General features: G+C 37.1%; 1 protein-coding gene across 1 annotated transcript; it reads right to left on the bottom strand.

Moving 5' to 3' along the window:
- Positions 1 to 72: 72 nt before the first annotated feature.
- On the bottom strand, positions 73 to 15,606 carry NOP14 (NOP14 nucleolar protein). The gene is made up of 13 exons (XM_056490514.1): positions 15,091 to 15,606; positions 12,877 to 13,011; positions 11,970 to 12,111; positions 11,263 to 11,408; positions 10,722 to 10,859; positions 9,358 to 9,480; positions 8,049 to 8,180; positions 6,597 to 6,930; positions 5,217 to 5,347; positions 4,921 to 5,006; positions 3,093 to 3,228; positions 1,153 to 1,254; positions 73 to 349 (listed from the first exon to the last, which is right to left on the bottom strand). The coding sequence occupies exons 1-13, from the start codon at positions 15,286 to 15,288 to the stop codon at positions 182 to 184; spliced, it is 1,971 nt and encodes a 656-aa protein (XP_056346489.1). The 5' UTR covers positions 15,289 to 15,606; the 3' UTR covers positions 73 to 181.
- Between the last annotated feature and the right edge of the window lie 154 nt (positions 15,607 to 15,760).

Raw genomic sequence — 15,760 nt, 5'->3', positions numbered from 1 at the left:
CATGAGAGGATCTAATTCATAACTAGATGCCCAAAAATCAAGGTTGTGTTTGGCTGAACTAGCAGATGATTTTGGCCTTTTGTTCAAAAACAATGAAATCAGTGTGAAATATTTGTATTTAGAAAATTTAAAAGATAAACCCCAATACTAAAGCAGACTCTAAACTAAATACTTGTTTACTTTAAACAAACTCACCCTGGGCCTGGTTTTTGGGTAGAGAGATGTGAAGTACTCCAAGAAGGAAATTGATGAGTTCTGGTACAAATCTTCTGGAGAAAGATACATATTCCAGGAACAAACAGCATACAAATAACCCTTTAATAACATCTTGCAATGTTGTAATCCGACACTGAAAGAAATAAAAAGAACAGAATATTCCTAATTAAAAGTCTATACATCACAAATACAGGATCTCCCAAAAAATATAAATTATTAACTACATTGTAAGCATTTGAAGTCTCTCTATAAAATTACAGCCTTTGATCTTTGATGACAACCACACTGGCTTTCCCTGGTCCTCAACTGAAGAATATCTGCAGAACTGAGTAACAGGTTTATCAGAACTCATTTAGCCACTAGAAGGTGCTAAACCACAAACAATAAATTCTTCAGAAATGAACCAGTGAAATAGAAGGCAACTTGGCAGCAATAGAACAATTAGCTCAAGACTTTTGAAACATATAAACAGGATATTAGGATAGAAAAATAAGGACATATTTTAACTCAATGCACTGCATTAGGTACATTTTCAAGGAAAACAAATACTGCCAATTTTTAAGTGAATAACCTCTCAAGTAAGAAGAAATGCAATATATGGAAAACAAACCACTAATGAATGATTTCAGATTGTATTCAGTCTGTTCTATTAGTCCCATGCAATTTACCATAGAAGGAATTCTTTTGTGACAGCTTGAAAATTTTAAGAGATATGGTTTTGTGAGTTGGACTATAGCCTGCTAGGGTGTTTTCCTCTTCACCCTTTCTTTCAATTACTATTGGTGGCTATACCAAACACAAAGCTGTCTTTGCAAGTACATTTCCACTATATACGTTAATGCTAACATACATCTTTGGAGCCTGAGGAAATAATAATAATAATAAAGAAATAATATATGTGATATTATATACTGAGGTACAACATCACAGACATACCTTAGTAAGTAGCTGACTCATGTACATAAAAGCAGGTGTTACAACAGGGTGCCAGAAGTCAGAAGTTGGAAACAGTAGAGATACAATTTTCAAATAAATAAGCTGAGAGCACATAAAACAGAATAAGGCAAAATATTGTTAAGACATCATTCCCAGGATCTTGACTTTATACATATGTAACTTTCGAATTAATAACTGCCACACAATAGTCAAAATATTCAAAAATACTACAATATACATAATTTTGAGAAATACAGTATGATACATGACCTATTTATTGAGACAACGGTTTAATTTAAGTGAAAAAAAGGAATATCCATTATGAGATACCCATTATAAGTCTAACACTGGATTGAGTGAGGCAGCTGAAAGAAGAACTAAGAAGGAACCCTGCCTACCAACCTCATTTACTCCATGAGACACCTGATCCCCTTCAGCTCAGCACAATCACACACTCTCACAAACACAGGAGCAAGTGGCCACACAGGACCAACAACACTTTTCAATCAGTGCTCAACACAGACAATGAAGTGACCAGAATCCTCAGGCACTGGCACACAAACAATTGCAGCCAAAAGAACTAAGCAGTAATTAGGTACACTTTTACTGAAGGGGACTTCAGAAAGCTACAAGTGACCTGCCAAGACCATATGGAAATGAAACATCAGCTGCAAGGTAATTATGAAAATTATTTAAGTGGATATTTACACAGTAAAGCATGGAAGTAAAGTTTTACTGCTTCCTCTCTGTTCCTCTTCAATTGTAAACAAATATTCTCCTGAAGTGTTTTGGTTACTAAACACTCTGAATTGCAGGCTAAGATAACAGTAGGCATATGAAAAGCCAACTAAGACAGCTGATCCATGGAATATTCATTCAAACAAGTGCTTTGAGAATACAAAGTGATATAATTCCACCCTAAAAGATAATGATGGCCTGAAACCTGGAAAAGTCCAGTGAAGGGAATGAAAGCCATAAGTGTGACTGGTGTTGTAAGGGTGACTGGTGTTGTAAGGGTGACAGTGACAAATTAAAAATAGAAGTTAAAAGTTCTCTACAATACATTTCCTGCAAAACCCAAAATATCCTGAATAAAGGCTCTTCAAAAGAACTCAATATATCTTCCAAGCTGTAAGAACCAAACCTCCAGTCTATTTTATATCAACAGTCTAATTATTCCATTAGGCAGCAGCAATTCATTAAGCTGACAGAAAACGAGTAGCTCCCTCTGAATTAGATTTATGGTTTGTCTTTGAAACTTTATTACTCCTTAAAAAATACTCATTTTCCATATGCTCCCTTCTTGAATTCTCCAACAGCCATTTACCTAAACACTGTAAAAGGAATCTGTTCACATTTAACATGGCAAGTGAGAATGGGATATTACCAATACAACAAGTCACTAATTTGGCCATTATCATATATAAAGTACTAAAAAATGTTGTATTTTTATATCCATAAAAATATTTCCTTGATTGGGTGTTTTTTGCTTTTGCTTTTTTAACCTAAGAGATATTGCAGAGATACTGCATTTCTATGGAGCACATTTTTAAAACATTTAAAACTTAACACAATTAAAGAAGTCACAACATAACTGGTAACATCACTTCTTCCTAAAACTACCTATTTAAGTTTCATCAGGAAAACAGTGTTCTGCTATGAAGACAGGAGGGACAATTTGAAGATCTTTTCCCCTTGTTAATTCCACAGTCAGACTTCTATTCTGAAAAATGTGTGCGTGTATTGTTTGTTTCTTAGGCATGGGTTTTTTTTGTTTTTGTGGGGGGTTTTGTAACAACTTATCTCCAGAAAGGCAATTTAAGATATTGAAAAGCCTAGAAAGTGATAGATGCTAATAATTTACTACATAATGTCATCTTGCCCTTATTACCATTCTGTACTAATGCAAACAGATTATCCCAGCAATATGTATTTGTTACCGTGTCTAAACCTGGAAATGTTGCACGGCCTTTGACTTCAATTACTTCTTCCAGATCATGTGCAGCATCTCGAAGGATAAACTTGATACTGTCACTGGCTGCCTCAGGAAACATCTGGCAAAGATTGTACAATGGCCTATTAACAAGAAACTTAAGTCATAATCAAGTTACACCACTGATGTTAGTAAAAAATTGATTTTTAAGCACCCATAGGAAGATTTCTTGTGTTCCACCTACATTGTAACAATAACAAATTGCCTGCAACAAATGTTTCTTTTTTAGAATATATACTATTACTGTAATACTTTAGTTTACAGAGACAGATAATTTTCATTAGGCCTTGTGAGAATCCTTGAGCTGTAGGTTTCTAAATCTTAGATAAAAAATAATGTTAGACTTTAAAATACACTCCTGTCTTGGTTTAGGGCAAATTTGGGAGGAAATTTCCAAAGAGATCCCTCCAGAAAGCAGATTCAAGCAGCCCCTCCCCCTACTGGTTTGGGAAAAGATTTCATAAATCCTTTGCTATGGTTATGACGTATCCTGCTGAATCTCCTAACTTCAGATATTACTGCAGTGAAGTATGCTGGCTTACACTAGACAGTCCACTATTCTAAACACTCTTAGGCAATATTAAACAACATGTAAGGCAGCAATGTGTTTAGCAAAATTATTACTGCAAACAAGAAAAAAAAAACCCAAACACAAAGTTAGATTAGTTCCCGGCCTATGGTTAGTGCCTACAGGCATATGCAGTCTGGAGCCTGCATCTGTTTGGTCTTCCAGTATTTTCAGTGAGATTTGTCTGCAGTGATATTAATCTATTCCAGCTGTAAAAGACAACCAAAACATATTTACTCTTTGGTACAAACCATGTGTGACAGTATCAATGGGTCATTCCTGATGAATGCAACAGAGCAATGAATGCTAATGCTGCATATAACAGATTTTTAAAAACTTACTGACTTTAGCATGAAATAAAAAACATATGCTGAAAACTACATGAAAGTAACTTCTTGAAAGAAAGCTATCCTCCAAAGTCAGACCAATCTTGTCTGGATGGAATCTCCAAGACCATCTGATGCAGCCCCCTGCTCAAAGCATGGCTAACTTCAAAGCTGGATCAGGCTGCTCATAGCTTGGTTGAGTTTTGTCCACCTTCATAACTTCTCTGGGAAATTAATTTTATTGTTCAGTACCTTTTCTGAGAAGGATTTTTTTCTTTACATCTAATTGCAATTTCCCTTGTTGCAGTCCTTGCCATTGACTCTTGTCCTTTGCTGTATACCTCTGAGACAAACTTGGCTCTTTTCACAGCCTAACTGCCTGTCAAGTACTTGAAGACAACAATGCCTGACAACTTCCTGCAAGGTGTTTAGTTGGAATTCCATATGAGCTTTCTATAACACTTTTAATTCCATTTTCATCTAGCTCCCTGAGTGAATTCACAGAACTACAACCTATGGAAAATACAGAGCTTGCAATAGAAGCTGCATTGTGTCACTGCAAAGCTGAAAATCCTTTATCAGCTGTCTAAATAACCTCCTATACAGAAATTTCATGTGTATATAGTATTACTTATCCACTACCCACAAAAAACATTTTGCAGATCAAAAAATACATTCTGAGGTTTCAAAAATCTTTTGGTACAATTAATAACAATTAATAATTAAAGTAACACATGAAACCAAGTTAAAGGCTGAGAGTTACCAGCTGCCAACAAGTTCTACAGAATATTTGAAACAAGCAACAAGTTAAATGCTTTACTCTAGGTAGATTTTCTCTTTAAACCCTGAAGAAGCCAAAGTCCACAGGATTTAATACTTACAGGACCAGTTTGTCAATTGCTCTGAGCTCTGGTAAATCCAGAGCTGCTAACTCTCCAATATATTCCAAAAGGAAGCCAAACAATTTCTGCAAGAAGCATAGTATGTTAAAATTATTAAGTATTTCTTCATTGTACATATTCTTAAACAGTAATACAGAGTAAAAAAATGAAGATTATCATGTTAATTCTACTGTTACTGACAACATAGAAGCATGTATATTTTATGCAGCTCCCTGAATACTTACTAAAACTTACTCTAGAATGAAAAGTTATTTTAAACATAAAACAAAACATACTTCCAACTTTGCTTTGTTTCCCACTGCAAGGCTTGGATGATTGCATTTTTGAATCCTCTCCAGTATAATAAGTTGTTGTTCTATTGTTCTTCCAGCCAATAAAGACTTAAATGTCTCACAGGACTCAGGAACTAGAAAATAAAAACAATACAAAAATCTCAAACTTACATCTTTAATTCAAGTGAATGTGCAACAGATTTCCAATCTGAAAATGCTATTGTTCAGAAAAAAGGAAACCATATATCTTTTAAATAATTACCTTTTAAACAGTAATAATATATCATATATGTAGCATTATTTCTATGAACACAAGTCATAAAATAACGTTTTTCAATGCTTAAAACTAATCTTAATCTTCTATTTACCACATATGCTGAGCAGCACAACTATGTTGACACAAAGCAGAATTAAACCTACACACATTTGCCAAAAATTTACCATAATACAGTTAGCTTTACCTTTAATTCACACCTAATTAGCTTTTGTATGACGAATATTAGAAAAAGTAACAATATGGCCACAAACAGAAAATTATTTTTAAAAAACCCCAAAAACCCAACAACCCTGGCATATATTTAGCCAACATGCTAAAAGACATCGTAACTAGCTGTGTTTCCTTGAGTTATTCTAGTATGACTGCTTTCTGGTTAAAGCAAATCTTGAATTCAATTCAAAAGGCTTTGAGTAGTAAATCATCTTCTGATGGAAGAACACAAGCACTTAAGGAAGTTGTTTGAAAGATTGTTTAATCTTGCAACAGATACTTTTGTTAGAGAAATCTACACTAGGACAATAGTTAGATGAATTATGTACTTAATATAAATGGATGTTTTGTGTACTACTTGAAACTTGTCTCCTCCTTCCTGCTAGGCCTGGACCCAAGACCAGTCAAATTTTGAGTGTCTCTACAATAATGCAATGTTACTTCACAGGGATTAAACTTCAGAATCCTGTCTCTCCAAGCATCTTCTGACAAAAATGTCAGCCCAAACACCAGAGAAACTGTAATATAGACCACAGAACACTGTTCTGGCTTCTTTTAGGTAAAACAGTAGCACTTTGGATGAGATAAACTGGTTACCTTCAAAAAGGAACACAGGTATTTTTATTTTACTTCCCTGTTTTTATCTTCCAATTCTGGTGCTGCTCAGAGGCACAGAAACTGCTCTGAGATGAAACAGATCTGGTTCCTACTTCTCCAAGCACAATTAGGTTTCCTCACTAAGAACAGTAGTTACTGGCTGCTCTTCAAATAGTAGAGGACAACTTTGAAGCACAACTTCATGAATGAATGTAAGGCCTACAGGACAGAGAAACTGACTAGTTGTTACAAGCCCCATGACAACAAGGGATCTCTGCATCAGTCAGTCCTTTACTTACCAGCAAATGTATAGGGAAGCTCTGATTTGGCAGCTTCTCTCTTTGGATCTAATTTCTCCACATTCTGTGGCTCATTTTCATTTGCCTTGTGTTTCTTCTCTTTTTTATTCCCTGCAGCTTCTTCTTCACTCTCAAGATCAGATTCAAGATCAGAGTGGCTATCTGCAGCACCATCCTCATCTTCACTTGCAGATTCTTCCTGACTTTCTTCTTCATTCTCATTATCTTCTTCCTCTCCTTCCCGCTCTTCTTCTTCCTCTCCTTCCTCCTCTTCTTCTTCCTCTCCTTCCTCCTCTTCTTTCTCCTCCTCAGTTTCAATATTAATTTTTCCATCCTGTCCATAGAGAAAACAAGCTAGTTAAAACACTGATAATGTGGCAGCACCCCACCACAATCACTATGCAAAGTTATTTTAAACATGCATGAAGAGAATTTGAGTCTTACTACCCTGACCAGGCAGCGAATGCCTGCAGTGCCAGCCAAGAAGGGATATCAGGGAGAGAACATACATATAGATATAAAAACGTTGGATATTTTCAAGAGGCTGTAAGAAACTGGAAGAAGAAGAGGGAGTATATGAGGAATAAAAGAAACCACACAGAAGGAAAACTAGCAGATAGAAACATTCTTTCTTTAAACATATTCCTTCTATCTGCTAAAACAGCATATCAGATACATATTTGGTCCCATCCTGACTTTATTAAACATCAGTTTAAATTCACATTCACAAATGGTATTCTCCCCTTCAAGGATAACAGCAGTTTCCTTGTTACTAGTGTATGAGAGGACAGAATCAGCACACATGTGCACCACAGTCAGGGTGACTTGTAATATCAGCTTTAAGGTTATGGTGCTCTGCCACCTTAATCAAATATATGTCAGAAATCTACTTATCTTTAGACTGAAATTTGGTGGAAGCTGTATCAATACAGTGAAAATTAAAAAACAAAACAAAAACACAAACCAATCCAGAGATGCTAAAGAGCCTCCTCTTCAACCCAGCAGGCCACTGGCAGAGAAGGCTACTCTAATACCAAGAATACCATCAGAAGACTTGACACTTCTAAGGCCACACAGAACACAGCATCCAGTTTTGAGTCTTCAAATACAATAAAAGAATTGATAAACTGCAGCAAGTTCAGCAGAAAGCCACCAAGACTACTGGGGGCTGGGGCACCTGCACTGTGAAGAGAGGGAGACCTGGGCTTATTTCGCCTGGATATGAAAAAAATGTCTTCACAGTAAGGGCAGTCATTGCACATCTCTCTGAGCAGCCTCCATTCTTGGAGATTTTCCAACAACAGACTGGATCTGAGTAAACTGGTGAATTCTGCAGTAAACTGCTGCTCAGAGCAGGAGGTTGGACTACATGTCTCCACAGAGACAACTTGCCAATTGTTTTCCCTAATCTTCTTTACAGAACTCTGAAAATTCAGAAATTTTAAATCTCACCTTGTAAGACAATAAACGTCTGTCATCTTTATCCAGGATAAAGCCATCAGCTAAATCATCCGCTGACATGTGGCTGGGCCTCTTTTTATTTGCCTCCTCATCTATTCCACGCATTCGACGTAATCGATCTGCCTGTGTTTCACAAGAATTACCACACACAGATGTGAGATATTTAGATCAATCAGGTAACTACACCAAAATGTAAGGCCTCTCAAACACAATAGCTAAGAAAACACAAGGAAAAAACAGTTAATTTGGATAACTCAAAAAGTAGGTGAAAAGAAAGAACCCAGCAATACGAGAAATTGTGGGCAAAAGCCGACAATGCTTTTTTTTTTTTTTTTTTTTTTTTTTTTTTGTTTGTTTGTTTGTTTGTTTGTTTGTTTGTTTTTTGTAGGGAGTACAGTCTGGTAAAAGCACACAGTCAATTGAATTAGCTTATTTAAAAGGCTTTTAAACTGGGTTAACCAGAAGCATTGTGTTCTCTTATTTTAAAATTTATGTCTTTTGCTTATGGGATATCATTACTAGAAAATAAAAGCTTCTAAAGTGTTTCAGGATTCTGCAGTGTTTATCTGTTTCACGCATGTGTAAAAGCTTGTAGTGAATGCAATCATATCCTAAAATTTTTGGGATACAGATAGAGCATCAAACTCCAAGACTGTAAGAGCAGAAAAGAAAAAAGTATCTCTCTGTTCTGCTATTAGATACTGAGCTGCTCTGATGTAATTTGAAGTACTGAATTCCCTACAGTCTTAAATGTGTTCTTAGTATATCAAAACAAAAAGAAAGAAAAAAAGAGTGAGACATTTACCAAATTATTCCATCTTCCCATAAGACTCAGAACTCCATGTAACAGAAATTCCATGTAACATTTCCCAAGACATTCCTAGCAAAGTAAAGCTATGCACATGCTACCACTGAAAGGCTCTTGCAACAGCAGAAGAAAACAATAAACGACTTGACCAGTGTATTAATTCTAATGCTGTGCAACATGATACGCCACTAACTTAGAAGCACCTCTCAACTCTGAATAATTTAAAACATTTAAAGGGTAATCAAAGTAACATTACATTTTTATTAAGGAAGATTGCCTCATTTCATAAACCTCCACAGTCACATATTAGGCCTATGGGGTTTCTTTTTTGTTTTAATATCAGATTACAAACACAAACAGAAGATTTCCTGAATTCACCTTCTGATGAACTGAGGTTTAGTACAGCCACTTACAATCTAAGGTCAAGCAATGAATTTCAGCAGTCACTCCCAAAAGACAGGCCCCAAACAAGCTCAGCCATAAATGGTATACCTCGAGCCTCTGGAGTCGGGCCTGCTCCTCTTTGGCCAATTCTTCTTCTGTCTTCAGCCTTTCTGAAGGTTTTGCTTTCATCTCAAATCCAAGTTCTCGAACAATCATATCATATTCATCAGGCTAAAGAAATATTTATGCAATTGTTTATTATCTTAAGTTTCATTATTCTGCTTTGCAGCTATCCCTCTGCCAGACTAACAGCTGAGCAATCAGACTGTTAAGATAAAAGGAAAGGATTGCTTCCAAAGCAAGCTGCAAGAACACTCAGAATTAAGACAAGGAATGATAAGAACAGTTGAAGAGAAATTCTCCTGGAATTTCCCCCTTCTTTACTTCAGTTACTCAGAACTGAAAAATGTGAGTATCTTAAATAATAACTCGATTACTTATTATTTAAAAAACCTTTCAAAATATTGTTTATTAACAAAACATAAACAGAAGTAATAAATTAATTAATTTATAATTTACAATTTACTTTACACATGAGATAAGCCTTTGCTAGTTCCCCACATAGAAGTCTAGATTAAAGAAAATAAAAAAGGATGCTGATATTCAATGAGCTTCAACATGCCAAGGAGCAACTTAAACACAAAAATCAATATACCAGTTTTAGTCCAGTATCTTCTGTTGTACTTTGAGATCAGTTTTAATGCTAATTAACTGATCTAATCACATGAAATTAATTAACTAAATAACTGAATTAATTAACTGAACTAATTAACTGATGTTATAAAATCTGGATTCTACTGCAAAACAACAAATGGAAATTCAAGATATTCTGCAAGATAATACACATTCCTAGAAGAAAAATAAAGAAGCTCAATACAATGCCTATTCTTAGATATTAAAGTTTATTTTCCTTAGTATAGAATATAAATGATAGAAAAACCATGAGACCATAAGATATCTGCTCTAAAGTAAATTATTTTCATTCCCTTTTTGAAAGGGACAGAGCCCAGTTTCAACAAGGAAATGTCTGCTGTCAAGTACAAGTTGTTTTAGCAAAGAAACGCTCCAAAGGCACTCAAAATAAGTCAGTGTTCCCAAAAATACTAACTTTTCAAGAAAATTTATTTGTGCTACAAATAAGCTGGAATCAAGAGTGTTGTTCAGTCTGCAACCTCCCTCTCACTTGGTAATTAAGGGAAAGCAATAACTAATTAAAATAAGAGAAATCATACAAAACTCTGTATTCCTCCAACTAATCAGTCTTTCCTAAAACTGGAGCACTCCTTCAATGTCAACTGAAGCAGCAAACATTTTGTTTTATGAAGTGATGAACTTGGCCTTATACCTCAGCAACCACAAGTCAAAACTACAAGTTACTAGAACCAAGGAAATTGATCTAGTCAAAACCTCACCTTGGGTTTTTCTACTTCTTTGTCTTTTCTCTCTGATTTTGGGGGTTTGCGAGTAATAAGGGTTTGGATTTCCTTCCAGTCTTTGTCAAGTTTTTCTGTCAGTTCTAAGGTACTTTCTCTCCGAGTTTGCCTCTCTTGCTAGAAAAATAAAACAAAAACAAATCAGCAGTTATCTTCAGGTGGACATGACATAGCATTAACAACTTACAACCAAAATGCTGTCTTTAACAAATGAATAATCTCAAATATTTAACATTTTGAACATTTTTTGTGGAAGAAGCAGTACAGACCTATGTTGAATGGCACAAGGGTTGGATTCAGAAACAGGTGTGAACACAACTGGAGATTTGGGGACACAAAAGAATAGTAGATATACGAGTTATATCTAAAATGCCTACAAAGTCAAGACTTATTCAAGGAGCTTGGAGTCCTCTCAGCTTCTTCCTTTGTTTTCTATGCCACTGTTATTCTATTCTGTAAATAGAGGAATGATGACAGCTTCTTAGTCATGCTTACTTATACTTCAGGGCTAAAAACTCACCTTTTCTTGTTTAGATTTGGCTATCATCTCTTCAATGAGTTCTTTCCTAGACTTAGGTTTTTCCTCTTCTTCATCTTGCTGCTCACTTGATACTTTTTTACGAAGGAGGCCTCCACCCCCTCCAAAGTGAGCAGCAGTTAATTCAGCTAGAAAAGAAAAAAGTAAGATGGGAATCTTTCAAATCCACACATGACTGCAAGAGTGCTGCTTGCTGCTGGGACAGTATCTCCCTATTCTTTCAGAATGGGAGCAATTTTAACTATTGAACCAATCATACATTAGTCCCATCCCTATGGGAATGGCCATACCAAAATAGATTCTGTCAGACACATAATTTACACTGACAAATACTTGGTATGAGGTAGGATCATGCTTTTTTCCAGTATTTATCCAACAGGAAGGTCCAAAGATGCAAGAAAGCAATCAGAAAACTCACACTTCACATTCTGGCCAAAGGGCTCAAAATCCAGTTACCTGTTTATACAGAAAAGCTCACAGAGTAAAGAAGCTTGCCAGCAGTATGTCTCATTTAACCCCTGCTAAAATCCAGGGAGCTGGTCTGTGTGTAGCTAAGAAGTAATTAAATCTGGTTTAAACATTCCAACTAAACATGATAATCTCTCTCACTGAGAGACAGTACTGAACAAATCATGTACATATTTACCAGTAATAAAATTACCAGTGAAACACCAGCTGGTACTTCTTACCTGATAGTGTTCCTCTTTCTTCTGTGTCACTGTCACTATCAACAATATCATTTAGTTTTTCAATTTCTGCCAAAGATTGGCCATAGTGAGTCAATTCCTCATCTTCATTAAGATTATAGATATTCTTCTTTCCATAATTTTGCTAAGAACAGTAAAACAAATCCATGAAATATCAAAAGATCTTTAGTTCCCAACAAAATAATACAGCCTTTAATTTTAGTGCTAGTTGAGGAGATTCTTATTCCAGTGTTTTGCTGAAACTTAACACTGGAATAAGAGCACTGCCAGACAAATATTTTCAGTCAAATGCATTTTAAGAGAAAGTGCGTCATGTCTCTCTTATACTAATGTACAAATGGACTAACTCAGGAAACCCAGGAAAGCTGAAGTTTTATCTATGTATCAGTGACATCCATTTTTAATTACTGCATTTCAGGCCTAATGAAACCTAGACTTCAACCTATAAAAATTGATGAGGCAGAAAGGATAGTACTGCACATTCAATTCACAGTACAGAATGACAGCAAGTCAGAGTTCTACTCAGCTACTGAATATACTTGATGGTAACCACCTTTTCCTACTGAAACTCCTAAAACAAAGCAGTCAAAGAAAACCAACTAATCAATGAATCTGCTTATCACTAGCTTTCTTGCATGTCAGTGCTCAAAGAAGTCTCTGCTTCTCTGTCTTGCAAAACTAAAAAGATTTAATGAAAAAATTTCTATTTCCACAAAAAGTTTCTTTTTTGTAAGTTCCAAACCTATAAAATCAAAAATTAAGCATTACTCTGCAAAACCCTTGATTAAGGGGGCGGTCCCAACCTAAAAATTCAATTCAAGTGTGCCTTGAGGTTATGTGTTTAGCTTTCTTTTGTTTGTCTTTTTTTTTTCTTTTTCAAATTGTTTACCTGTCTTTCCAGAGCAAATCGTCTGATCATCTTTTCCTCGGGAGTTATTTTGGTGTTATATTCACCAAAACGTTTATCTTTAAATACATTTGTCTTTTCTCTTTCTTTATATTCTTTCAGTAATGTTTGATTGCGCTAGAAGAAAAAAGACAAAAGGAGATAAAGTTAAAAGAACAGTATCTACTTCCAAAGTCAATGTAAAAAAGACTACATGGTATCCTGTAAACACAATAATCTTTATATTGCAAACACATCATAAATAATAATTTACCAGAATGCAATGAAAGAGAAAGAAAAATTAACATGAAACAAAGATGGGAACTCATACAATACATTCAGATTAAGTTCTCCTATAAGAACCCATCTGAAGATGAATTACATGGCATTTCACCTTAATTTTATCACATGCAAAACCTGTGCATTTACACTGAAGAATGGTGATACATCTCAAGCTTAGTAAACTAAAAATAACATATTAAAGAAAGCCAAAGAAGCCAGCAAAAGTCAGCTGAACTATTTTTGGTCATTTCATCCAAGACATAAAACCGCTGAGTGGATCCACACATCTAGCCCTGCGTCACTGTTGAGCATGGGAGGTCAAGCATCAAGTCAGTGAAAAGAAGCTTATCACAAGTATATGAGGCACTTACTATGTGCCCTACTTTTGGGACAGGTAAGGAGACAGGTTTACTTTCCAATGCCAGTGACATAACTCATGTCAAACATCTGATTTATCTTATAAAACAAACCTCCAATCCTAAAATATGATGTACAACATCAATGAAGTTTTCTAAAATCTTGACTAATAGTAATAAAATCTGAAAGCTAATTTATAATTTTATGCTGAAGATAGTATATAGTTTCTAAAGAAAGAAAATGTTGGCTCTGTTTGGGCTGAAGAAATATTCATTTAAAGCACATTAACTGATCCTTGCAGAAAGATACTGTGCCATTCATATTACCAGAAATTCACAAAGTGCTTCACTAAAGGAAAGGCTGTGTTTCCTACTCTAGACCTCTGCAGCCTCACTGAGCATTCACAATTTTCAGATGCTGCTGTAAATGACACTAAAACTCAGGCTTCATCTAATATTGTGCCAGTTCTACCTTCTATTTACTTCTTAAAGTAACCATATAAATATCATACAGTTGAGACACTGTATATGAACATTAATACCTCTTAACGCGTTTGGTACCAAAAAGCATTTCCGTGCTTTTTTTTTCTACTCAATTATTTGATTACTTCTCCTATTGATATAAAAGAAAATACTTAATACACCCCCTTTCACAATACACATAAAATCATAGACTCTCTCTTTGCTTTTGCTGCACTTGCTCTTCCAGTAAGTGTTTAAACAGTATGCATGTAGCATGTCAGAGAATCTCACAGATGTACTTTCAAATTACACTTTTTCTGCTTTAACTTATTTTACAGAGGTCTTAAATTCTTTGCTGATTTGTCTGAAGTGAAAGACCACTAAAAAGTCCAGTGTTTCACCCAAAAAAATGGTAGGCTGCTGGAATCCCAGCATAGTATGCATAGTATGACCCACTCTCCCTTATACATCACAGATTTTGGTCAAGTAGCTACTGATGACAACAGAGAAAGAAAAAGAGGCATTTTGAAAACGTCACAAGAGCTGAAGGTACAAAATTTACTCTTCTTAAATTGTATGGTCATACTCATGACAGCAGGGGAGAGATCCCAGCGTACTTCGACATTTAACCAGTGCACAAAAAAATCACACGCGTTTGTTTTCCAGATCAACAGCAGTTTCTTTGTAGCTACGCATTTCTCATTGCATCCCGACCTTATGCCCTTTCAATCTTTCACTATTACACCACCTACACAACATTAACGAGAAGCTTAACATCCTGTGACCACCAGAACTGACCAATGTGATGAACACGAACTCTGGTCCAGTACTTACTCGCCCGCACCACGGGCCCTTGTATTCTGGACCTGGGTAACTCGAGAAGAGAACCATTCCCACACAAGCAATAAGGAACACGTGTACTGCTGAACCCTGTGGGCTGCCCTGGCCGGAGCCATCCCCGAGCTCTCCATCACCCCCTGAGCATCCAGAGGTGACCGGCCATTCCTCCCGTGCTCAACAGAGGTGGCCGCTTATTCCACCTGAGAGGGCTCCGGCCTCATCATCTCCCCACATCCACAGACACCCTCCTTCCTCCCTGCTTCGGATGTCCTCTTACCTTCTTGATGGCCTTGGACCGTGACACACCAGGCAGCCCCACATCATTTTTGGTCTTCCTCCCCAGGATGTCAAACTTCTGCCTGTTGACTTTCACCTCAAAGGGGTTGCTCTTGACCACGGCCATCGCTGACTTCACGGGGCCCTTTGCTGTGGAGGGCACTGACACCTTTTTCTTCCGTTTCGCCGCCTTCCCCATCTCTGCTCCGGCCGCCAGTGGAGACGCGGTGGGGAGGCAGCGGCTCAGCCCTCAGTGTGCGGGGCAAAGACTGGAGGTGCGAACGGGGCGAGCAAAATGGCTCCCGGGGGGGCGCAAAACCCCCCGAATTCCCTCTTGGCCTGACACCTGCCCTCTGTGAGAGCCAGAGGGGCGTGGAGCGGAGGAGAGACCGCAAGAGAGGAGGAAGAGACAGAAAAAAGCAGCGCAGCCCCAACGCGCCCCTCAACCCTCCATGACCAGCAGCCCCACATGCGCACCGGCACCTTGGCACCTCTCGCGAGAGCTTTGCCCAAGTACCGCGATAGTTACCGCTCTGCTTCCCGCCCGCTTTGGGACAAGGCCGGGGAAGGTGTGGCGCACTACATATCCCAGCAGGCCCAGCGGACATCGCGCGCGTGTCCCCAGCGCACGCCACGCTCTGCCTGCTGGGACTTGCAGTCCCCGTAGCTGT

The sequence above is a fragment of the Oenanthe melanoleuca genome, chromosome 4, assembly GCF_029582105.1.
Source record: "Oenanthe melanoleuca isolate GR-GAL-2019-014 chromosome 4, OMel1.0, whole genome shotgun sequence".
NCBI lineage: Eukaryota > Metazoa > Chordata > Aves > Passeriformes > Muscicapidae > Oenanthe > Oenanthe melanoleuca.
The sequence above is the reverse complement of the archived record's forward strand: the minus strand, read 5'-3'. Positions and strand labels throughout refer to the sequence as shown.

What these genes read in the sequence shown, in the direction of transcription:
- NOP14 (XM_056490514.1), bottom strand. Translation starts at nt 15,288, where the DNA reads ATGGGGAAGGCGGCGAAACGGAAGAAAAAGGTGTCAGTGCCCTCCACA. An exon ending in CCAAATCTAAACAAGAAAAG is followed by an intron (nt 10,860 to 11,262) that starts GTGAGTTTTTAG and finishes TTATTTTTCTAG; the next exon opens with CAAGAGAGGCAAACTCGGAG. An exon ending in TGAGTCAGCTACTTACTAAG is followed by an intron (nt 350 to 1,152) that starts GTATGTCTGTGA and finishes TATTTCTTTCAG; the next exon opens with TGTCGGATTACAACATTGCA.